The 21,400-nt window shown below is 39.0% G+C and overlaps 8 protein-coding genes across 14 annotated transcripts in view; 6 read left to right on the forward strand and 2 right to left on the reverse strand.

The window, feature by feature from the left end:
* The window catches only part of LOC106658390 (serine-rich adhesin for platelets-like), a 58,240-nt gene extending 54,620 nt beyond the window's left edge, over positions 1 to 3,620 (forward strand). For both annotated transcript variants that reach the window (XM_014380304.1, XM_014380303.1), the window contains exons 4-8: positions 677 to 872; positions 946 to 1,109; positions 1,188 to 3,165; positions 3,235 to 3,387; positions 3,469 to 3,620. In XM_014380304.1, coding sequence (XP_014235790.1) covers positions 677 to 872; positions 946 to 1,109; positions 1,188 to 3,165; positions 3,235 to 3,387; positions 3,469 to 3,513 — 2,536 coding nt within the window. In that variant the 3' untranslated portion in view covers positions 3,514 to 3,620. The remainder of the gene's footprint in view (positions 1 to 676; positions 873 to 945; positions 1,110 to 1,187; positions 3,166 to 3,234; positions 3,388 to 3,468) is intronic.
* Positions 3,621 to 3,678: 58 nt separating this feature from the next.
* LOC106658451 (inositol-tetrakisphosphate 1-kinase-like) lies at positions 3,679 to 6,529 on the forward strand. Its single transcript, XM_014380442.2, has 5 exons — positions 3,679 to 4,824; positions 4,982 to 5,080; positions 5,160 to 5,301; positions 5,376 to 5,515; positions 5,582 to 6,529. Exons 1-5 carry the CDS (start codon positions 4,711 to 4,713, stop codon positions 6,149 to 6,151), a joined length of 1,065 nt encoding a protein of 354 aa, XP_014235928.1. The 5' UTR covers positions 3,679 to 4,710; the 3' UTR covers positions 6,152 to 6,529.
* An 88-nt stretch (positions 6,530 to 6,617) lies between these two features.
* LOC106658449 (dihydroorotate dehydrogenase (quinone), mitochondrial) lies at positions 6,618 to 8,648 on the forward strand. 3 transcript variants are annotated; one of them, XM_014380436.2, is made up of 4 exons: positions 6,618 to 7,111; positions 7,199 to 7,598; positions 7,687 to 8,204; positions 8,284 to 8,648. In XM_014380436.2, exons 2-4 carry the CDS (start codon positions 7,241 to 7,243, stop codon positions 8,590 to 8,592), a joined length of 1,185 nt encoding a protein of 394 aa, XP_014235922.1. In that variant the 5' UTR covers positions 6,618 to 7,111; positions 7,199 to 7,240; the 3' UTR covers positions 8,593 to 8,648. The 3 variants fall into 3 exon arrangements, with proteins under 3 accessions (XP_014235922.1, XP_023313841.1, XP_014235921.1); XM_023458073.1 differs by having other exon boundaries at positions 7,202 to 7,598; XM_014380435.2 differs by lacking the exon at positions 6,618 to 7,111 and having other exon boundaries at positions 7,130 to 7,598.
* Positions 8,649 to 9,127: 479 nt separating this feature from the next.
* On the forward strand, positions 9,128 to 10,489 carry LOC106658452 (NKAP family protein CG6066). Its single transcript, XM_014380443.2, has 4 exons — positions 9,128 to 9,358; positions 9,490 to 9,592; positions 9,668 to 10,059; positions 10,130 to 10,489. Exons 1-4 carry the CDS (start codon positions 9,231 to 9,233, stop codon positions 10,302 to 10,304), a joined length of 798 nt encoding a protein of 265 aa, XP_014235929.1. The 5' UTR covers positions 9,128 to 9,230; the 3' UTR covers positions 10,305 to 10,489.
* A 61-nt stretch (positions 10,490 to 10,550) lies between these two features.
* Positions 10,551 to 12,562, forward strand: LOC106658450 (palmitoyltransferase ZDHHC16A). 3 transcript variants are annotated; one of them, XM_014380439.2, is made up of 7 exons: positions 10,551 to 10,724; positions 10,822 to 10,946; positions 11,017 to 11,173; positions 11,243 to 11,552; positions 11,651 to 11,841; positions 11,922 to 12,232; positions 12,302 to 12,562. In XM_014380439.2, exons 2-7 carry the CDS (start codon positions 10,900 to 10,902, stop codon positions 12,390 to 12,392), a joined length of 1,107 nt encoding a protein of 368 aa, XP_014235925.1. In that variant the 5' UTR covers positions 10,551 to 10,724; positions 10,822 to 10,899; the 3' UTR covers positions 12,393 to 12,562. The 3 variants fall into 3 exon arrangements, with proteins under 3 accessions (XP_014235925.1, XP_014235923.1, XP_023313842.1); XM_014380437.2 differs by having other exon boundaries at positions 10,551 to 10,691; XM_023458074.1 differs by having other exon boundaries at positions 10,551 to 10,691; positions 10,827 to 10,946.
* A 942-nt stretch (positions 12,563 to 13,504) lies between these two features.
* On the forward strand, positions 13,505 to 16,470 carry LOC106658358 (cellular tumor antigen p53). 2 transcript variants are annotated; one of them, XM_014380268.2, is made up of 3 exons: positions 13,505 to 14,028; positions 14,876 to 15,242; positions 15,336 to 16,470. In XM_014380268.2, the coding sequence occupies exons 1-3, from the start codon at positions 13,946 to 13,948 to the stop codon at positions 16,104 to 16,106; spliced, it is 1,221 nt and encodes a 406-aa protein (XP_014235754.1). In that variant the 5' UTR covers positions 13,505 to 13,945; the 3' UTR covers positions 16,107 to 16,470. The 2 variants fall into 2 exon arrangements, with proteins under 2 accessions (XP_014235754.1, XP_014235755.1); XM_014380269.2 differs by lacking the exon at positions 13,505 to 14,028 and adding an exon at positions 14,442 to 14,647.
* Positions 16,471 to 16,499: 29 nt separating this feature from the next.
* LOC106658299 lies at positions 16,500 to 18,318 on the reverse strand. Its single transcript, XM_023458081.1, has 5 exons — positions 18,128 to 18,318; positions 17,880 to 18,060; positions 17,133 to 17,816; positions 16,813 to 17,055; positions 16,500 to 16,745 (listed from the first exon to the last, which is right to left on the reverse strand). Exons 1-5 carry the CDS (start codon positions 18,316 to 18,318, stop codon positions 16,500 to 16,502), a joined length of 1,545 nt encoding a protein of 514 aa, XP_023313849.1.
* Positions 18,319 to 19,476: 1,158 nt separating this feature from the next.
* LOC106658364 (oxysterol-binding protein-related protein 11) lies at positions 19,477 to 21,350 on the reverse strand. Its single transcript, XM_014380275.2, has 2 exons — positions 20,839 to 21,350; positions 19,477 to 20,769 (listed from the first exon to the last, which is right to left on the reverse strand). The coding sequence occupies exons 1-2, from the start codon at positions 21,068 to 21,070 to the stop codon at positions 20,408 to 20,410; spliced, it is 594 nt and encodes a 197-aa protein (XP_014235761.1). The 5' UTR covers positions 21,071 to 21,350; the 3' UTR covers positions 19,477 to 20,407.
* Between the last annotated feature and the right edge of the window lie 50 nt (positions 21,351 to 21,400).

The raw sequence follows: 21,400 nt of genomic DNA on the forward strand, positions 1-21,400 counted from the left end.
AACAAAAACAAACAAATATATGTGTTGATGTGTAACAAATTAAGGAGCTTTATTGATTTCAAATTCCTCTTGGCCCATATCCTTTGGCTTTCCTACCACAATTGATATTTTTTAATTCTTATTTTGTTAAATCTAGATGGATAGTCGAAATGCATAGTTTTTTACCAATTGATTAATATGTCTTTCACAGACTCCGAAAATCATGTGGTATACCTATTTTTTGATATTTTTACCCAGTACTTCTTACATATTTTTTGTTTCGATGTTTTTTTAAACAATAGGAATCTGAAAACGAAGTCGAAAAAGTCCTTTTTCACTTGTTCGACCTGATTTGTGCACCCTCTGGATCTATTTTGTTTTTTCTTGTAAAGTAGCGCGTTATTTTTCATAAATATACGAATTTTATTCTGCGGCGTTGGTCTGTTGCACTTGTGGCAGGGGTAACAAATATTGCGCGTCACACGTGCAAATTCGACGACAGCTGGAGTCTTCCCTCCTTGCCTGGATACCGGCTGTTTATGTCCTTACACGAACGCCTCCCCCCGGCAATATCGAGTAGTTGGCATTAAATTCGACAATCGCGACTCGTTCGCCTGCCTAAGCTTACTTTAACTCGCAGCGCAGCAGATTTAGTAAAAAGAGAATTTAGGGCTAAAAGAAATTTTTGAATTTTCAGTTTGGCGCCGAACGAGCAGCAGCAGCAGCAGCAGCAGCAGCAGCAACGCGACGACTCATCGGCATCCGGAGGAGAAAGTATGAAGCTGCCAAAGTCGGAGGACGAGCGAGTTCCGACGGTGTCGTGGCTTCCCTGCGCTCCGATGCCCGACACCAGCCGCACGAGTGTCAGTTTGAAAACCGTAGCAGATCATCTGGTACGATTGTCTCGCATAAACTAATTCAACATAAAACACTCTAATCGCTCGTTCGATCGACTCTTCGTTTCAGGCGGAAATGGACGATGAGCCGAGAAGCAAACCACCCCGACGTCTGTGCATCAGTCCCGAGACGCGCCAAGCCCTCGAAAGTGCCGACAAACTTTTGGCCAACGCCGAGCGACTACTCAGCCAGATGGATTTCAAAAACGTCCCTCTCGACATATCAGACGATGGGTACGCTCCCTATTAGTTTCAAATATATTCGAAGCTATCCTTGCTTTGCGATTTCACGCATCATCGCGTCAATTTCAGATCGAACTGCGAGAACGTCAACGACGAGGAGCTTTACATTCGCAACGTAGTGGCTTCGACTTTTCAGAAGGGCTATTATGAGCCAGGCCCCAGTGCCATACTGGACAAGGATGATTTTAAAATCAAGCATGAAAAAATGGCAGGTGCAAGAAAAGAAGCCTCGAAGAGTACGCGAATGGCTCGAGCGAGATCCAACTCGCCAGTTAGAAGCTTCGAGCCTTGCCTGGTTTGTCATTCTGAAACCAAAGTAAACAAAGTAAACAGACCTCTGGAACAAAAAACGGAAGAAAAAGAAAGAAGTGGAAAAGCAGCGTTGAACGTTCAAAAGGCACCAGCCATCAGTATCAGCGGCGAATGTTTTTCTGTGCAAGCGGCCAACATCATCGATATCGAGCCCCAAGAGTCAAGTCAACCGAGATCTTACAATAACGTCGCGACTTACGAAATAAACCACGAGTCGAAGAAAACCGACGTCGTCGTTCCCATACCAGTGCCAGAGCAGGAAAAGGAAAAATCGACGCCAACAGTCGCGGCGAGCGAGACGAATCGTGATCAATTCGAGCAGGACGACGACGACATACGAGTATCGACGATCGTCGAGGAATTCGACGACGTTATTGACCTGAACGTGAGCCTGGGCGAGCCCGGAGTTTTGGCCGAGGTCGACAATTTGCTCGACCAGCAAAGGACGCTCATCAGGCACGTGTGTAAAGCCAGCGAGAAATTGGACCAATTTTTGATGATGAACGGGTCGTCGTTGGATACCGATTCGTCGCCGCAAATGGGCAAGAAAAGCCGCGTTAGTTTGCAGAAAAAGACGGCCAATGATAAGCAGAGCGAGGCTCGCCGGACACCTCGCGTCGAGATCGACTTGGCCTTGGACAAGAGCGAAGAAAGTACCTCGTCGAGGGCCAAAGCCAGCCGAGAGTCGTCGCGAAACGCCAAGAGCATCGCGTCGGTGGAGTCGTTGCCGAGCAAAAGCAGTAGGCAAAGCAGCGGTTGTCAGGATGAATCGGAACGAGCGATCAGTCGGAACGAGACTTACGACTTGGCCAAGCCATCGGAGCCAAGACCGGATACGAGCACTACTTTTGGAAGCGACGCCAAAATCGTCGATAGCCACGCGAGGACCAACAGCGGCTTTGTGGCCAATTTGAAGGTCCCAGTCGCGCTCAAAGACAATAACTCGACGGCGAAAAAATCAGTAGAGCGAAAACTGACGCGATCGGATCCGCTCGAAAGCGACCGTAACGAAGAACGAGTAAACAAAGAGAAAAAGAACGAAGCAGATTGTGACGTAACGGATCACGAGGACAACATTAGTAGCAACAGCAGCAGCATGAGTACCGAAAATCGTGACAGTCCAGTCGGCAGCCGAGAGTCGCAAGCTCATGGCCAAGAAAGTCCATCGTCATCGACGTCGTTCTCCGAACACGAGGACGACCGGTCGACGGACAAAGCGAGCGAGAACGTCAACGATTCCCTGAGACTCATGCACGTCTCGCATTTCGAGCATCGGAGCGCGACGCCCGATGAATCGCCCGACGAAGAGTCCGCGGAAAAGAGTCAGCTCGAGGAGCTGTCGACCGAGTCCAAGATCGAGAATAGCCTGCAGGAAGCTCGCGAGAACCTCAAGAGGGTCATGAAGGCGATGGACGACGAGCTCCCGTCCTCCGATGCAGCCTCGAAAAAACAGAGCGCCGACTTTGGCAACGGCCTCCGGCTCGTGTCGAGGATAGGAGCCTCGAGCCTGCCGAGCGACGACGCTGGCCCGTTGTCGCGCCAAAACAGGTCGATGGTCGAAATACTGGAGGAGACCAGCCGACTCAAGTCCAACGAGAGACAGAGGCTGTCGCTCCTGAAGAATTTGGAGTCGTGCTCGATCCAGGCGGGCGCGGATCGATGCGCCGTCAAGGGCTTGTTTACTTCGACTCTGATCGGCGACGCCGGCCTCGTCAACAGTTGCAGCAAACTCAAGGTAATTATTCGCTCGGTAATTCGATACTCTGATCGAACGCGAGCTTTGACGCGCGCCAATGTGTTGCAGATCACCGACACGTCTTCGGACCTGTACTCCGAGGGCGAAGTCTGCCTCAGCAGCGCGACGACTTCTTCCCTGTCGTTGGGCGAGGTGAGACGGAAAATCCAATTGACTAAGAGCAAGAGCACGACGAGCAGCAGTAATGCCACTTCCAGTACGGTTAGTTGCAATTATCTCTCAACTTTTCCTCGATAATAGCATTCCAATTCTCTGATTGTCGATATTACCATGTATTTTCAGTCGGCAGCTCGCAGCTTAGGCGAACTCGTTCCACCAACAGATTGAGTCAACTTAATTGTATAAATATATCGTAATAGACTTAATTTAATTATAAATTCATGTAAATGTAAAATAAAGAGACTGTAGTGCCATATTAAAGGCAATCAATGTAACGCCGCAATTTTATTATTTATCTCGTTCAAAGAGTCTCGGTGTGTACAATTGGATCGTAGCAATTGGATCGACGACAAAACAAGAATGATACAAGTGTGCGCGTACGTGCGCGATGCACGTGATTTTCGGATTAATCATCCGCCAGCTCGTGGCGAGTCGCTGCGCCGCTGAATTGATCATCGATCGATCGATCGAGAAAAATAAAGGGGCAAAAAAAAAAATCCGGCGTCGATTCGAAAATAAAACGGAAAAACGAGCTGAATGAGTCTTTAATATTGGCTTGGAAGAATAACAAATGCAGAGAGAAAAACAACAGCGAGAAAACCCGAGTGCAAAGAAAGAGAGAGGCTCATGACGCCGACTGCACGTACGAATACAGGCCTGGCCTTGCGTGCCGAGCCGCGCGCGCGCTTATTTAGTATTTACCTCTGCTCATCCACGTGACGAAAGGACATCTGCTCGCGGCGCACGTGAGCCGTCCATACATATATGCCTTATACTTGCAATAGGTGTGTGTATATCGGTGTATATAGTCGAGACGAAGCCACACGATTAAACCAATCGCGAACGACGTGTTTGTTTGCGCTCGCGGCGCCGCTCGTCGCTCGCCTACAACTATATATACAAGTACTCGAGGAGAAAAAATCACAGCGGACAGATTTTCGCGTTCGCCAGTCGTCGCTCCGCCGCAGACGCCAACAACTTGCAGCTGTCACAATTCGGCGACGTCTTGCGCTGCTGCTTGCTATTTGTCGACCTAAGTATAATCGTCGTAACGATCAAAGCAGAGTCGTCTCGTGTGTACGCGCGCGCGAGCAGTCACCCAAGCCTCCTAAAACTTTTGTAACCTATCTCGACTCTGACCTACTGTGCAGTGCACTCGACGACTGCATCAACGTCACACGGGGTGAATGTATTGTTGATCATATCCGTGTGAATCTCAAATCACAGCGACATAACCTTCCAGCGTCGACATAACTAAGGCAATTAATTGCCATGATCTACGATTGCTACTTTTTCTTCTAACTCCTTAAACGAAGTTATAAAGCTCGTTCGATTTGACTCGTGAAAGTGTAGACAGTTGATAAAATGGAATGCAAAGGAATTGTTATTGGTTATTGGATATCCGATAAAAAACGACAAAAGTTTGACTGGCACAAGTTTGAAGAACTCTGCGACAAGGAGGGCTTCATTCTCAAAAAGGTAAGCTGTGCATCGATCTTATGTATGAGCTGCACCAAATAATTCACTCTTCTAATAGCTCTACCTTAAATAGTATCTCTGACAATATTGATAAATTATATCATCAGACAAATTATCAATCACGATTCATCAATTTTTACTTCCTACTTTTTATTAGATTGACGTTGAAAACGATATAGAATCTCAGGGACCAGTTGATATCTTTTTTCATAAGTTAACAGATGTTTTATCTCATGCTGAAGAGGGCCTAGACTATGTAAGTATCATAAGCTATATTGGAGTCATGTTCTTATAAAAGAATTATTTTCAGTTACTAAATTGTAATTTATTTCCAGGCCATCAAAATAGTCACTAGATTAAAGAAATTCATAGAAAAGTATCCAGATTTATATGTGATTGATCCTTTTGAAAAAGTTCAACAACTGAGAAATAGACATCATTCGTATGAAATGATTAAAGCAGGACTCAAGTATGATGGTAATATCCACACTAAATCATTTTTTATTAATCAACCCAATATATTCAGTTATAAACCTATTCTTATTTTTCAGATAACATATTCATTCCTAATTTTGTAGAAATAAAAACGAAAAATGTTTCAGAAATATTGAACATTTTTGAAAAAAATCAAATAACATATCCATGTGTTTTCAAACCTTTGATAGCACAAGGTTCAAGTGATGCACATAAGGTAATTTTAAAATACAATTAAATGCAATTTTTTTTAATCTCATAAATGATTCTTTCCTTGTTTTAGATGATGTTGATATTCAATGAGCAAGGACTGTCTGATTGTCAAATACCATGTGTAGCTCAAAATTTTATAAATCACAATGCCATTTTGTATAAATTATTCATTGTTAATAACCATTATCAAGTTGTTGAAAGGCCTAGTTTTAAAAATTTCTATCCACAAGATTGCAAGTCAATGAATACAATATTTTTCAATTCTCATGATATTTCCAAAAGTGGTTCAAATTCTAAGTGGTCTATTATATCTGAAGAAGAGCAAGAGCTTAGTGTCAAACCAAATGTGACCGTTTTTGATAGAATAGTCAAGAAAATCACAAAACTTTTTGGACTTATTTTAGTGGGAGTGGATGTTGTCATAGAAAATCATAGTGGAAAATATGCAATTATTGATGTCAATGTCTTTCCAGGATATGATGGTTATCCAGAATTTTTTGAACACTTGGTTGATAGCATAAGAGAACTTTTAAAAAATAAAGCTTCTGTCAAACAGAATAAATGTCTTCTAAAAAGTCGTGGTGATGGTCATGACTCTGGTATAGAGAATGATGAAAAGAAAAAACAAGCCATTCTTTAAAAAAGAATTGTTATTGATAAGCTAAAAACTTTTTAAACCAAAAAATTTTTTGTACTTACACTAGTTATCCATTTTTAAGTGCATCTTTTGTGTAAAAATGAAGCCAGGAGAATGTGAAAGATATTTTATCAGATTCATGTTAGTTAATATTTTTATAAATATTTATTTGTAAAAATAGTCTAGTTGATAGATATTTTTATTTCTGTTTTTTACTATTTGTTAGCAATTGGTTACAAGTTTATATGTTAATGAATATATACATTTATATGTGTAATTTTAATAGTAAGTAAATTTTATAATGTCAAACATTTAACTTTTGTACAAACTTACAATGTATGCTGAAATTGCAAAAAGTTTATAAAATTATTTTTGAATTAACAATTGTCTACTATACTTCTCCTTCATAAAGTTCTATCTGGATCTATTCTTTCTATTTATTCTGAGCGCCAAATAAATTGTTTTGGACCAACAGTTGACTTAAAATACTGTAAAGTATATTGTCTTATTTTATTTTAGTAGACAGTCGACGGACAACTTGTGTACATCGGTGAATGAAACACGATTGAGTGAAAACGATTTTTTAATTTTTTCCGCTTATGATTCAAGTTAAAAATATAAATTCCAGATTTCTTGATACTGTTTGCTCGTGAAAATAACAAACTGGCAAACATGAATATTTATATATTTAAATTATTTCAATCCTTGGTCATTGATTCATTGCTTCAACACATCTTCTCTCTACACAATCTATATACATAAGATACATACTTAGATCGTTAAACGTCATATATGTGTTGCTATTTCATTTTACGACGCAAACATAACCTGTGTTATGTAAATAAAAAAGTCGCAGTCGTGTATTGCTATCGTCAGTAAAATGTTTACGAAAAAAAATCCGTCGAAAGAGTTTCACGGATGCTTGATAGTGTAGCATGAATGAAAAATATATTTGATAAGAAGGTCAGTTACATGTATGAATATTCTCAGCTTGGACTTAGTTTAAAACTGTTTAAATGTATTAAAGTGCTACTTTTGATTTCATTTCAGTAGAAATCATCGTTTGTGTAATATAACAAAAAACTTCTCAAAATGCCACCAATAAGTGGATTAAGTGATTACAGAAAAATTAAGTCACTTCTTGGGGTAACTGGTAGTGCAACTGCACTATTTGTTGGTATCTCATTATACCAAGGAAATGAAAAATTTTATGATCAATTTGCAATGCCTTTTATGAGATTAGTTGATCCTGAAATTGCTCATAGGCTTGCCATAAATACTGCTAAATTCGGTCTTTCGCCAACACAAAATAATGCAGACCCCCCTATTTTACGCACAAGTTTGTGGGGCTTGAATTTTAACAACCCTCTAGGAATGGCTGCTGGTTTCGATAAACATGCTGAGGCTGTTGAAGGTTTACATAAGATGGGATTTGGTTTTGTGGAAATCGGTATGACATCATTAATTAAGGCATGAATAATTTTAAAGTTCAGTTGACTTCATTTTTTATTATTAATTTAATTAATATGATTTTACAGGATCAGTAACTCCTAAACCTCAAGATGGTAATCCAAAACCTCGTGTCTTTCGTCTTTCTGAAGATAAAGCTATTATTAATCGATATGGTTTTAACAGTGAAGGTCATGATGTAGTGCATGATCGTTTGGCTGCTCTTAAAGCATCTCCAACATTCAATGGCATAATTGGTGTTAATCTTGGCAAAAATAAAGATTCCACTAATGCAACACAAGACTATGTTGATGGTATAATCAAATTCTCTGACCTGGCAGATTATTTTGTTGTCAATGTGTCTAGTCCTAACACACCAGGTTTACGTAATCTTCAGGGTAAAAAAGAGTTGGAAGAATTATTAAGTCACGTAAACGAAGCACGCTCAAAAACGGAAAAAAAACCACCCTTACTTTTAAAAGTTGCACCTGACCTCTCTAAAGAAGAAATGAAAGATATTGCTGCTGTAATAATGAGAGCAAAAACAAGAGTGGATGGTCTAGTTGTGTCAAATACTACACTGAGCAGAGAAAATCTTCTTAGTGAGGTAAATTTAGAGAGTTCACAGTGATTTAGATCCATTTATTTTATCAATTTATATTTTAAAATGAATAAATGGTTTTTAGGCAAAAGATGAAAATGGTGGTTTGAGTGGAGCACCAATTGCCTCTTTATCAACTCGCTGCATCGCAAACATGTATCAACTCACAAATGGTCGCATTCCTATAATTGGTGTTGGTGGTATTTTCAGTGGAGCTGATGCTTATGGAAAACTTAAAGCTGGAGCTTCATTGATTCAAATTTATACTGCATTCACCTACCACGGACCACCAATTGTTGGTAGAATCAAACGTGAACTTTCTCAATTATTACACGATGATGGAATTAATAACATTTCTGAAGTTGTTGGAAAAGAAGCAAAAACCATTGTATAAAAAATAATGTATAAATTGTCGCCTTGTAAAAAGATTTGATTTTTATCAACTGTTAATTTTTTTTGATTTTTTTAAATTAAAAAAATAAAGTTTTAATTCTGTTTTGAATGTTGTTATTTGTAAGCTTCACACCTATTGTTAACCATTAATTAGTAAAAATGTTATTGTAAATGTATTTTAAGAGATTTTAATTCAAGTGTAATACTTTTATAAAATATATATATTTTTTCAATGGAAACATAGGAGTGTTGATGCAAAAAATTAGTGTTTTCAGATCTATGTTGACAAAAATATTACACAATATTTTACTTTAGTTTATAATATAGACCACAACCGTGATTTACAATTCAGTGCACCGCAATCCTGAACATTTTATAAATCATAATTCATTTCAAATGTCATGATTGCTATCACCTATTACCATCAGATAACTTCAGCAGACATCCACGGGTCGCCGTTTTCAATCCTCCACAGTCCACAGACATGCCACCGCATGGTCCCCCTCCCCTTCACTCTTGACTTGATTTTTGCATGGTTAGTGTAACGAGTGCGCTTATAGGTATTCATAGACTACAGTAACAGTTTGGACGCTCGAGCCTTGTATTTGTTTTTAGGTGAATTGTAACCTTTTCAATAAAATGTCATACATGCGTAATCATCGGGAACAGATACCCGACTTTTCTGACAGTAGACGTATTGAACGTGAAAAAATTGGTATCAGAGGTATCAAAGAAGCATGGAGTTCATCCCCAAAACACGATGTAGAGTAAGTTTTTACTTTTTTACTTAATATTAATAACTATTGTGTTTATATTTTTAAAAATACATGCAGTTGCGTTGAAGTTTGTCAAGCGTCAAATCGCAACATTTTTCTAATATTCTATGAATAATTTACAGTTCGGATCCAGACGAAACAGTAACTGTAAAAAGGAAATCTACAGAAGATGATGATTATGAGAAGAAAAAAAAGCGTAAGAAAGAAAAAAAAGAAAAAAAGAAGGTAATTAGAATAAATTTTTCTCATCATTTCATAAATAAAAATCATTAAATTAATGTTCAATTTTAACAATTGCAGAAAAGTAAAAAGTTGAAGAAGGAAAAGAAAACTAAAAAAGCTAAAAAAGTTAAGAAAAGATCCAAAAAACATTCCAGTAGTGATGACTCTTCAAGTGATAGTGATAGTGAAGAAGAATGGGTTGAAAAATCTGCTGTTTTACCACAGCCTAAATTAAAGAAGGACCAGGAATCAGAAGGCAGTGCTGATGAAGGCATTATCGGTCCAGTACAGAAGCCTCAAGGTACCCTCAATTCAAAAGACTTTGGTAAGGCTCTTTTACCTGGAGAAGGAGCAGCTATGGCTGCATTTGTTGCTGAAGGAAAGCGAATTCCCAGAAGAGGTGAAATAGGCTTAACATGCGACGAAATCGATGCGTTTGAATCTGTTGGATATGTTATGAGTGGTAGCAGGTATGTATTTCAAAAGACAGATAATATTTTTAAAATCTTTGCAAATATTTATCTACATTTTTTATTGCAGACATCGCCGAATGGAAGCTGTGCGTATACGTAAGGAGAACCAGATTTATTCTGCAGATGAAAAGAGAGCGCTAGCTATGTTTAGTAAGGAAGAAAGGCAAAAGAGAGAAACTTTGATTCTAGGACAATTTAGAGAAGTTATCGCTAAAAAACAACTTCAAGATAAAAGTAAATAATAATTTTTTGTTGTTTTTAAAATTTATGTAAAATATTTTGTAAATAATAATTGTGATTCTGTAAAAGAAACGAAAATGTAAATAAATTGTGTACACATTTCATAGCTACATGATAAATTTCAGTTATGATCTACATCAAACCATGTAAATAAACTTCTTTTAAATAAATACTTGTAAAGTTTAAATCTGCTTGATTTTACATTCAATAACAGCAATTCATTTACTTCAAAGTGATGGATTAATTTTTCATTTTTCATCAAGTAAAAAATTTACTAGATTGTCTTGCTGTATATCAATAGCAAAACAAATCAGATGATGTAGGTATGGAGGTGAACTGTCACAAAAACATAACCTTATTCTTTTCAGAGATGGAAAAATTTTAAAAATGTACGAGATCACTACATTTTTTACCACTTTACCGTTTGTAACAATTTCTTTTCATTCATAAGTGAACTTCTCAGTAGCTAGTAAATTCTTTAATGAACAATAGTATATGTTTGTATTTTTGTTTACGTAGATCAGCTGATCTCAAACGATGATTTTTCCGATGTGTTTAGTAATCTAGTCCATAATTGTAAATCATCATTCAAAGAAAATGGTGAAATTTTATTGGTCTGTGATAAACCACACTATTTCAAGATGGTAAAAATTTAATTTTGTTATTTAATGAACGCTTTCAAGATGTTTACAAAAAATCATCTTTTGTTTACAGGTGGAACAAAAGTTACTGCAAACAAAAATTATTCCGAATGAAAATTACATTCAAATCCCTTTTTTACAACTACTACCTAGATTGGAACTATGTTTGCGATATACTACTAGAACCTATTTTATGGTTTGTCGAAAACTTTACTGCCTATTTAGGACCTGTACGTCTTTGTTTATTACTTCTCTTTACAGTACAAACAAGTGTACATTTATTAACAAAATTTTTATAGGTATTTGTAGCAATGGTGATACTATTGACATCATTAATAGTTTACATCGCATATTATGTAGGTTTCCCTTATTGGTGGGAAAAAAGTCCAGAATTTACTATTGTTTTGGTTATTGTTGGAAACTGGCTGTTAATCAATGTTAGTTTTCATTATTACATGGGACTAAAAGTTCCAGCTGGTTTTCCACCTAAGGGTGAACTTATACCAGAAGCTGTTAGTATTTGCAAAAAATGTATTAAACCCAAGCCACCAAGAACTCATCACTGTTCCGTTTGCAATAAATGTATACTCAAGATGGATCATCATTGCCGTATCCTTTTTAGAAAAAAATTCATATGAACAAGCAATTGCCCAATTGTAAAAAGCCCAAAATAGCATTCATTCAGTTCTTTAATGATAATTTTACAGCATGGCTAAATAATTGTGTAGGATATTACAATCATAGATACTTTTTTCAGTATATGGTCTTTACGCTAATAGGAATAATTTTTATAACAATTTTTGGAGCTCAACTAGCAATTGAAGAATTTCTTTTATCACCCGAACCAGAGATAGAGGGTCATCCTGTTCGTGTAAATAATTCAGAAATAATTCCCTTGGTAATTTAAAAATAATTACAAAGAAGTACTATACAAGAAAAAAGTCAAACATATGAGCGTAAAATATCGTGTTTTAACAGACGGAGTCAATGGACCATTTAAGCGTCGAAGAACGGAATGCAATAGCTTTGCAAGCAGCGGCACAAAAAGAAAACGAGTATCGCCGAAAACTCATTACTATAGCAGCTTTTGTTTCTCTAGCAACACTTGGATCTCTTGGACCATTGACTTGGTGGCACGCTCGACTTATATCTCGAGGAGAGACTAGCATCGAAGGTCGGATCAACGAAACTTTGAAAAAAAGCTTTCAGGCCGAGGGCAAAATCTATAAAAATCCTTACGATTTTGGAAAACGAGAAAATTGGATGTTGTTTTTAGGACTGAAAGATAGGTAAAAAATCGTTGTATTCATAGTAAACGAATTTGTTGATAAGTTGTAAGAAAAATGTTTATTTTTCAGAAGTTGGTGGTATCTACTTTTTCCATCCACCCATGAACCTTATGGAAGTGGTTTAATCTGGGAGACTAGTGAAAGTAATAAAATATCTTGACTCGCTTGAAATGAAATTAATTCTTATTGTAAATATGTATTTAGTCATTTTTGAAGAACTTATATACAATTCAATTCATTTTCTACGTAATTGTGATATGATTTTACATTTTACCCAAATATTGTCTAAGGTGATACTCAAATTAGAACTTTTCTTTGACGTAATAAAATTTTTCTATAAAATAGAATCTCAGCGTTTTTAGATTTCTGTAATTTTCTATGGGTATTTTAAGTAACTTTATTATTTAAGCTAACAAAAAAGTTATCGTACAAACTCAACGAAAATTTCTCCTGGAAATTGGACCTTTTTCGCTCAGTTATTCATTAGTAATTCATTATGTCGCACACTCGCTGTACTGGACTCAGCTACGATTTCTTCAAGGGAGTCGACCTTTGATGTACCCTCGCGTACAAGTATCAAAGTATTGCGTCAGTCTGCAGTTTTGTCGTTTCAAGTCTTTTATGTTATATATATGTGTGTGAGCATCTGGCAAAGAAGGAGCACAAAAAATCGGCAACGATTTTATTTTTTTATTCGAGCTCGAGGTTTTGCCAAGTCTCTGCTGGATGTGGACAAAACTAATTAGTAAAAAAAATCGTTCCAGTAAAATTAATAATAAAATTTTTAATGAAAATTTTTGTATCAGCTTGATGCAAAAGTTAAAGGTACCATCGTCATCGTGTGGGTAAAAGGCATTGCCTTGAATTAAAAAGCTTCGCAACATAATAAGATGGAACCATAAGCCAAGCTCCATTGAAAGGTGGATCGGTGACTTTGTTATAGAGTTACAAATGTGTTGAGATTCGCATGGCTGCACACATGTATATGCGGCAAAAGTGCGTGATTCCAGGAAAAAGCAATAATGATGCAGCATCCTGCTAGTTTACAGTCGAAACGATAGCTCAAAATGTACACGCAGCGAAGTAGGGGCTCGGTTGATGCTAAGCAGTGTATTGCTATTATTATTGACGCGTACTTTGACGCAGAGACAAGCCTCCTTACATTGTGTTTATGTTTTGATTTGCAAACGCTTCATGGTGTATGTATGCATACGATTTTTGCTTGGTGTTTGCCGGCACTTTTGGCGCGTTCGTGCGCACGCACGAAGCCGCTCGGAGACGAGCAGCGACTTGATTCGCGTTCCGACGCCCCCGTAAATATCGAAGCAAGCGTCGGATACGTGCCTCGACCGGAGTGGGGATCTCACAACCTGTTCTCGTTCGTCGATTCCGCTGGTCAGTGGATGAGCGGAGTGACTCGTCCTCCCCCTCGACGCACCGCTGCCGCCGGCAACGCCGCGCGATCAAATTGCGCTAGTTTTTCTCGTGTGTCGCCTACTACTCTACCCACACATTCGCGCGAGTCAAATACGTTGGTGTGATTTTAAAAAACGGTCGTGTCGGCTCGGCGTCTTCGTTAGGCTGCCTCGCGCGCCACACGATCACCATAGCTCCGCTAGAAGACACAGAGCAAGTGCACGGCTGCGCTTTTTAACTATAAATGCCCTCTGCCTACAAGCGACCTGAAAATCGTAAACAGGAGCTACAGCCAGCATGACGGGGGAATCAGCTCGCATTTTCACCGATTCCCAGGAACAGAGGTTCTTGCAGGATTTGCCTCCGTTGCAGGATTTCGTGTGAGTTGATGCATCTTTTCTCTACCTACTTCTTAGCTTAGGTTAAGTCTATGATTGTGCTGCTCGGTCTGGGTGCACCGCGCGACACGCACACCGTCCGATGTGCCGTTCGTACTGCTTTCGCATTTTCTATTTCAGTTACGATGCATGATATCTGTGTTTACGAGCGATGCTTGTTTTTTCCGTCTCGACTACCCGGTGCCGAAACCCCGTTGCGGATTACCAATATTTATAGGAACGCATTGGGTTCAGGCAGTCCGCTGCGCCGACAAAATGGAATTTTTGAACTCTCGAGACCATTTTGTGCGTAGTAAGGTACTCGACTACGCTACAGTTTTTGCATCGAATTTTTTAGCAAAAAACTCATTTTCATCGAATATCTGGAATTTGCATTAATCCTGTTCCCTAAACTGGGGATTCTTGGTTCTTTTTCGTTCATTGGCTTCGCATGCACACTTGTCTTTGTCTCGAATCTCAATGAACTCTAGGGGGGAGAGCAGATGCCACTAAGTCATAAGCACGGCCGTTGCCATTTTAATTGCTAAGATTTGAGTGCATTTGATATACATCAACGAATACGATAACCTTTAAAATTAAAGATGGAATTACCACTTTTTGGGTACGTTATTGTAAACCTACGCATTCTTTGTATGAAACGCCGGTCTTAGCCGCGTACCACTTACTTTTTTAGGTTACTGACTGGAATGTTGCCCAAAAATTAAAAGATGCATTTTTCCCTTTAAATTACCATATTATACTATTGAATGATTTACACAATTTTAATTTTCTCATAAACTTGATTAAAAAATTCAATTTTTAATATTTACTATTAAATTTTGACTTTCAGAGAAATTGACGACAATTGTGACTTATTTCAAGGCTTGTCCCAAGAATTACCACAAGATTTTCATTTAAATGGTAATCTTAGTTTTGGTCAACCAGAGAACAATCCACTTGCGATGGATGAGAAAGTATCATTGCAACAACAACTAGGATTACAGGATCAGACACACACATCGCAGCAATACCATCATCAACAACAACAACAACAACAACAACAACAACATCAGCCGCAGCAGTTGATGCATCCGCATTTTTTTCTACCACAAACGTTGCCACCCTTGACCACGCCAATACTTGGAAAGGAAGAGTTTGCTGGTAAATACAATTTCCAGCTAATATTCAATCCAAAAAACTCAGGAAAACATTGGGTTGTAAGTTTCTTTTTCTTTGTCAAATTCTGAATTTTATATTATATAGTTCGAATATCAAAGACTATTGATAAAATTAATTATTTTTATTTTTAGTACTCTGAAAAATTAGCCAAAGTCTTCATACACATGGAACAAGTCCTTCCATTATCTTTTCAATGGAATCCACCAGTAGATGGACTTTGGGTCAGAGCCACAATGGTTTACAAATTAGATCAACACCGATCTCAACCAGTTGTTCGGTGCCATAACCACATGGCCCCGGACAACAATAGCAATAGGAACATTAATCCTATGCAAGTTAAGCATGTGATAAGATGTCTTCATAATACGTCAAGTTATGAAGAAGCCAATAATGGACACTTATCAGTTCTTACACCACTTGGTGTACCTGAAACGGCCCTGAATAATGTACCAATGGACTTCCTATTTACTTGTAAAAATAGTTGTTCATCTGGCATGAATAGGAGAGCTACCGAGCTCATATTCACATTAGAAGATGAAAGCAATCATATTCTTGGTAGAAGAAAATTGGAAGTCAGAGTCTGCAGCTGCCCCAAACGCGATAAAGAGAAAGAGGAGAAAGAAGAAGGTGGAGAAAGTGGATCCGTCGCTTTGGCCATTGGACAAGGAAAAAAGAGAAAAATTCCTAATCCTGGTTTAGGTATATCTGCGCCTCCAGGTAAAAAAATTGCCATGGATCATAAAGTGTATAACATAAGTTTTAGCGTTATAGGTAAAGATACTTATAATGCGTGCTTAAGATCTATATACAATACAATGGCAGGTCAGGGCGTACAGCAAAACAATTTAGAAATGCAAAAGCCTTTTATGGAAGAAATTTTAAAAAAAATAAACGAAATGTAATGTAATTGTATGTAGAGGGTGAAAAATCGCTATCATCTTCCTCATTATTTATTTTTAAATTTTTTATTAAAAGTCTGCATGTTTTATAATGAGAAATAATGAATATAATGAGAAAATATTTTGATAGTGCAATCATATTTGAAAAAAAATTCAGTAATGTAAGAATAATCGCGATTTTCCCTCCTAAATATGTAAGAAATTGTTATCGCTATAGTTTATAATGTTTATTATGAATAAATGTAAGATTTTTTGTACTCCATTTATCAATGGATCTCTTGTGCCAAGTGCCTTTTTATTAATATTTAATAAACATGGACGCATGTTGGAATTTTTTAAATAAAAATGAAAAAATTTTATCAATGATTTTGATACCCAAGCACGCTGAGTCATTATTTAAACCTTAACGCAACCCTCATTAGAATTAACTTCTATAAGCGATACCGTGAGGGAAGTCACAACAAAATTATCAGGTATCGAGGCTACTTGATGAGACATAAGCTGGTAAGTTTCGTGTAAATTAGCCACTTCTTTTCTCAAATGAATTTCGTTGCCATCGATCGACGTGACATGCAGCATCCATTCCCACCTAGTCCGACAGTCAATTTGCGCGTTAACAATCCATATCTTATCTTCATGCGTCTGAAAATGTTGACTCACCGTTAGTCGAGACCATAATATCGTTATAAAATACACTCGTGAAGCGTACCTGTAATATCAAAATATCGTCCTTCTGATGCAAAGCATAAATGGCATCTCCTTGGAAGGGAAAAGGAAACGGTAAGGTGACTCGCCTTTTGTAAAAATGCACGATCGGACCGTCGTGTTGGTCTTCGAGGTGTTCCATGAAATTCGAGGAATCGAGCACCTGGTGACATCGTCCAAGCAAGGAGAGAGGACAGGAAATTCGGGAAGCGGTCATCGACTCGGTCGAAGCTCCCCAATAAGACATCTACGGCAAAAGAGCTGCTCGATCGAACGCACGATGCTTTGTTTTCAGAAAATACTGAAATTTTAAAAAGATCGAACCTGCGGCACGCAAAGCAGAGAGCTAGCGGCTGCACTTTTGAACGTCAAGTCGGTGAAGCTCGTCTTGTTACTCCCGGCAGTCTCGAGGTCAGCATCGACGCTGTTGCGATCGAGTTCACCGGTGCTGGCCGATTTTCGTCTGTCGTACAGCTTGAGCAGCCACCTTCTGCCGTAGAGCATATTGCCATCGACCGAAGAAGCGGCGGAGCCGTCGATGCTCTCGGTCGATCCGGTAAGTAGCTCGGCTTCGGCTTCCATCGCTCGCGAGGAGGACGAGGTCAACAGGAGCTTTTCCAGCAGTCGCTTGACTCTGGGCTTTTTGGCGAGGCGCCGATCGTCGTTGATTCCACGCGGGCAATGATCGGTTACAGCTGGCGGCGCCCCAAAGATGCAGTCGCGCAGCGAACGAGTCTCCCGATCGCCAACGAGCTCTTGGCTCAGCAGCCGATGGACTTTGTCGGCGAGCAGACACCTGCCCCGGCCGAGGCGGACCCGACAGACGGGGCAGCGGTCCGTTTTGAGGCGGCAGCCGTAGCAGAGCAGGTGGCCGTGGACGCACTGGGAGACGGGCGGCGAGGAGCTTTCCAGGCACACCGGACACTCGAGGGCTTTGACGATGCCGGAGACGGCGCGCGCGAGCTTCTGGGCTACCTCGGGCAGCGGCCCTTCCATCAGCACAGAGGCCTAGACGCCGCGTATAGATTTTTTAATCGCGTGTCGCACTTTCTATCAAAGATCGCCACGTACCTGCTGATGCTGCGATTGCTCGGCGTCGCTGAAACGAGCGAGATTCGGCTCGTTGGAGCTGCCTGGACGTCGCCAAACGCTCAGATTAACCCGATCGTTTTTACCGATCAGATGGCCTATGTCGCTCATCTCGAGACCCAAGACGTCGCGACCGTCGACTCCCAAGAGGCAATCGCCCGATCTGCAATCGGCAATCGGCCGTATACTCGCTCGATCTCGCATCGCAGGCCCAAAATTATTTCACTCACCTGAGTCCGGCCACGTCGGCGCTGCTGGACTTCTCGACCGGTCCGATCCAGGGGTAAGGGTCCCACTTGGACCGGACCAGGTGGAAGCCGTGAGATCGCTCGGTGCCATCCTCCTCCCTGTCGCGTCTCGAATCGTCGATGTCGAGCAGCAGCTCCTCCCTGCCGATCGCTATCATCGGAAACTCGCTCATGGCTCGCTCGAATACCGACTGACGCAGCTTCGCGAGTCCAGGCGTACACTTGCCGATTCGTCCCCGCGCGAGTCCCCGCGCGTGGCCCGACGTCGCGGCATTGTCTTTCCAATTACCTTCACCCGATTCGTGCGCGACACCTTGGCAGTGGCGCGCGTGCCTCCGGGCGTCGTCGATTCGCTCTCGATCGTCCTTGGGCGCGAGCCTTTCGAGAAAACTCCGAGGTCCTCGAGCGATCTCGTCGCGTCGGTCGCGGGCCTTGGAAAACTCTCGACCTCTGGAAAGCACGATTACTAGCGGCTACTTTGCGCATGCCGATCACGATTTTCGTGCGGAGCATCGACGAAACACGACCTGTGCATGAATGAGAGCTAACGCCGCGAGTGAGGCAACACTTTTTGGCCGATATTGCGCCGCGCCTATTGTCTCGTGACTGCGACCCCTCCAAATGATAATACGAATAATCGATCGAATCGATGCATTGAAATGTCAGCTAATGCCAAGTAATCGCCCATGCCGTTGAAGGATGCAAATACTTTACATGTACGCGTCACGAGAATATGTTTCTTCGTTGCTACTTACAGGTGTCTTTGAGTCTGCGCACGTATTTATATATGAAAGACAAATTAAATTATTTGTAAAAAGCTTCAACGATTTATTGTTAGTTCTTTGAACGTTTCAATATTGTTCGCATGCATACAAAATTCGTTATCTACATGGCCTTATATATTTATGAATCTACATTACTCCTGCCTCCATGATTTCATATTTATACCGATTGCTAATATTCTTATACAAATCTCAGCTTGACTATTTAGAGTGCCAAAAATTATACAACTTTTATTTTAACTGAAAATTTAGGATTGCCAGCAAATCCAGTTTTTCTATTTTCATTATCATGCATCGTTTCACAAACAACTTTAGTACATAAATATTTTCTTTCCACATTCAGCTCTATGTATAGTTACATTTTAAATACAAGTACTAAAAAAAGTTCGATGACAATAGAAAAATCCTGGAAGGCAAACGCTATTCTTATAAATTGACTTTACATTTTGCCAAATAATGATATGTTTCGAAAGATTTTCACTTTCTTTCTTTTTATCTCTTACTCCATTATGAAACTTATAATTAAATTATTCAATTGCATTGGAGATATCAATTTGATAAATTATTTCATATTTTATTTTTGTACTCAGCCACTTGTACTCAATACAATGAACTTAGTGATATATATAAAGCATAAACAAGTAATGGAGAAAAGGATAGCAGCATATCTCATTCTTAGATCTTGGCAATTATTCATGAAGACATTTTTGTACAATTTGTTACGAGTTACACAAATAATTATTATGGCTATTAATGGGCAAGAGTTGGATTATTTTCAACACTTTTTGAAGATTTGGTATTAGCAACTAATAATATGTAAATTTCATTAAATATTACTTTTTTAATGTAATGTAACTTTACTTGAAAGTGTAAAATTTTGCACAACTCTATGGTAGATACATAAATATGATATGAATTATACAGCTAAATTTTATGATTCTTAACAGATTTATTGTAAATAGAGAATTAATCTCTGCATCTATTTAGTTTTATATTGCATAACAGTAATATATATTTTTAGTATTAGGTAAGAACTGTAAATTGAAAACAATTTTTTTTCATTGATCATAAAATTCATCAGAAGTAAAATGTTTATTCAATATTATTATAGATCAAATGAAATATTTTTATAACCATAAGTTATAGCTGTTGATCATACTATGAAATTTATGTAGAAATAGAATATTAATAAATGTTTCTTTAGAAATCTTATCAAGAGGGATAATTCTTTCAATTATTAACTTTACACTTTATTAAGAATTAAAACCTTTCCACTTGTTGTATCTATCTATTTTGAAAAACAAGTTCAATAGTCTGTACTCTACAAGAGTTTCTTTATAAAAATGTCAACCTTAAATTAAATCAAGTTCAGCGTTCATCACCGCTTATTGTCTGTACCATGATTGTACCTACACCAGAGGCCCCCGTTGACCTTGGCCCTGACAACACCCCTGTTGTGTCTGAGAGCCTCGAGTGCACGCTACTGATACAAGATGTTAAGACACTGATTTAAAGTATACACTGTTGCATGAGCAGTAGCTTTCAGCAATAATAGTTCTGGATCTAAATTTAAATTTGAACCGGATGTTTCAATTGCTTGTGCTAATGAAAGACTTTGTTTCTCCACTCTATTAAGTTGTTCACGACATGTAGCAAATGCATCAAGTACTTCAAGTTTAACACTTGGGTTTCCTCTCAAACTGCCACCCGAATGTTCTCGAGGGGGTAAAGGTGGATGACTACTTGCAATAGCACGAGTATATATTTCAGTAACAGCTCGAAGCTTGTCTACCCATTCTTGACGAGCTCTTGCATCTGTTGCCCGCAGTTTGATCATATCTCCTATAAAATAAAATTATTTAGTAAATAATACTGATTTTGAAGATACTACTTCCATAAATGAAGTCCAACCTGTAGCAGAGTTCACTGTAAAAGTATTAGAGTCTTCATCACTAGGAGCAATGACAGCACCAGCCAAGTAAATTGAGCTTCTAGGTTTTTGATTTTTTTCTGACTCACTCAGAAAATAGTGTAATTCTCCTGTTTCTGGACTAAGAATGAACCAGCGATACTGCCAACCTTTCATAGCATTTGTATACTTATGCAATAAACCCTCATAAGGGTATCTGTTTTGTACACTCATTATTTACTTATTAGATAGAATCGCGTTTTTATCAGTATACGAATACAATTCGCGCAGTAATATTAACTCATAGTATATCTGGACTTCTGTAACAACACGCGTCTGCTTTTTTGCTTCAAAAATTCAACAAATCATTCTTTATAGAGTACTAACAAAACTAAACAGCAATTCAGCATCAATAGATTCGATGAGAGCTTTCATACAATATTTACTTCCGCTAATATTTCCGTGAGTAACACTAAAGTTCTCGAAGACATGTTTTTTGAGTGTGACAAGTGCCCCTTGGCGATCAAGTACAGAATTATGTGGCTCTCACTACAATACGGAGTA

This window comes from Trichogramma pretiosum, unplaced genomic scaffold, assembly GCF_000599845.2.
Source record: "Trichogramma pretiosum strain Unisexual culture from Peru unplaced genomic scaffold, Tpre_2.0 scaffold70, whole genome shotgun sequence".
Classification (NCBI taxonomy): Eukaryota; Metazoa; Arthropoda; class Insecta; order Hymenoptera; family Trichogrammatidae; genus Trichogramma; species Trichogramma pretiosum.

Coding starts and splice junctions, on each gene's coding strand:
- LOC106658451 (XM_014380442.2), top strand. CDS start 4,711: ATGGAATGCAAAGGAATTGTTATTGGTTATTGGATATCCGATAAAAAA. Junction 5,302..5,375: donor AGCAGGACTCAAGTATGATG/GTAATATCCACA, acceptor CTTATTTTTCAG/ATAACATATTCATTCCTAAT. Junction 5,516..5,581: donor GTTCAAGTGATGCACATAAG/GTAATTTTAAAA, acceptor TCCTTGTTTTAG/ATGATGTTGATATTCAATGA.
- LOC106658449 (XM_014380436.2), top strand. CDS start 7,241: ATGCCACCAATAAGTGGATTAAGTGATTACAGAAAAATTAAGTCACTT. Junction 7,599..7,686: donor ATTTGGTTTTGTGGAAATCG/GTATGACATCAT, acceptor ATGATTTTACAG/GATCAGTAACTCCTAAACCT. Junction 8,205..8,283: donor GAGAAAATCTTCTTAGTGAG/GTAAATTTAGAG, acceptor AATGGTTTTTAG/GCAAAAGATGAAAATGGTGG.
- LOC106658452 (XM_014380443.2), top strand. CDS start 9,231: ATGTCATACATGCGTAATCATCGGGAACAGATACCCGACTTTTCTGAC. Junction 9,593..9,667: donor AAAAAAAAGAAAAAAAGAAG/GTAATTAGAATA, acceptor TAACAATTGCAG/AAAAGTAAAAAGTTGAAGAA. Junction 10,060..10,129: donor TATGTTATGAGTGGTAGCAG/GTATGTATTTCA, acceptor TTTTTATTGCAG/ACATCGCCGAATGGAAGCTG.
- LOC106658450 (XM_014380439.2), top strand. CDS start 10,900: ATGGTGAAATTTTATTGGTCTGTGATAAACCACACTATTTCAAGATG. Junction 11,842..11,921: donor ATTCAGAAATAATTCCCTTG/GTAATTTAAAAA, acceptor GTGTTTTAACAG/ACGGAGTCAATGGACCATTT. Junction 12,233..12,301: donor TTTTTAGGACTGAAAGATAG/GTAAAAAATCGT, acceptor TTTATTTTTCAG/AAGTTGGTGGTATCTACTTT.
- LOC106658358 (XM_014380268.2), top strand. CDS start 13,946: ATGACGGGGGAATCAGCTCGCATTTTCACCGATTCCCAGGAACAGAGG. Junction 14,029..14,875: donor CCTCCGTTGCAGGATTTCGT/GTGAGTTGATGC, acceptor TTTGACTTTCAG/AGAAATTGACGACAATTGTG. Junction 15,243..15,335: donor ACTCAGGAAAACATTGGGTT/GTAAGTTTCTTT, acceptor TTTTATTTTTAG/TACTCTGAAAAATTAGCCAA.
- LOC106658299 (XM_023458081.1), bottom strand. CDS start 18,318: ATGAGCGAGTTTCCGATGATAGCGATCGGCAGGGAGGAGCTGCTGCTC. Junction 17,817..17,879: donor AGCAATCGCAGCATCAGCAG/GTACGTGGCGAT, acceptor CGCGGCGTCTAG/GCCTCTGTGCTGATGGAAGG. Junction 16,746..16,812: donor ACGATATTTTGATATTACAG/GTACGCTTCACG, acceptor CAACATTTTCAG/ACGCATGAAGATAAGATATG.
- LOC106658364 (XM_014380275.2), bottom strand. CDS start 21,070: ATGAGTGTACAAAACAGATACCCTTATGAGGGTTTATTGCATAAGTAT. Junction 20,770..20,838: donor TACAGTGAACTCTGCTACAG/GTTGGACTTCAT, acceptor TTTATTTTATAG/GAGATATGATCAAACTGCGG.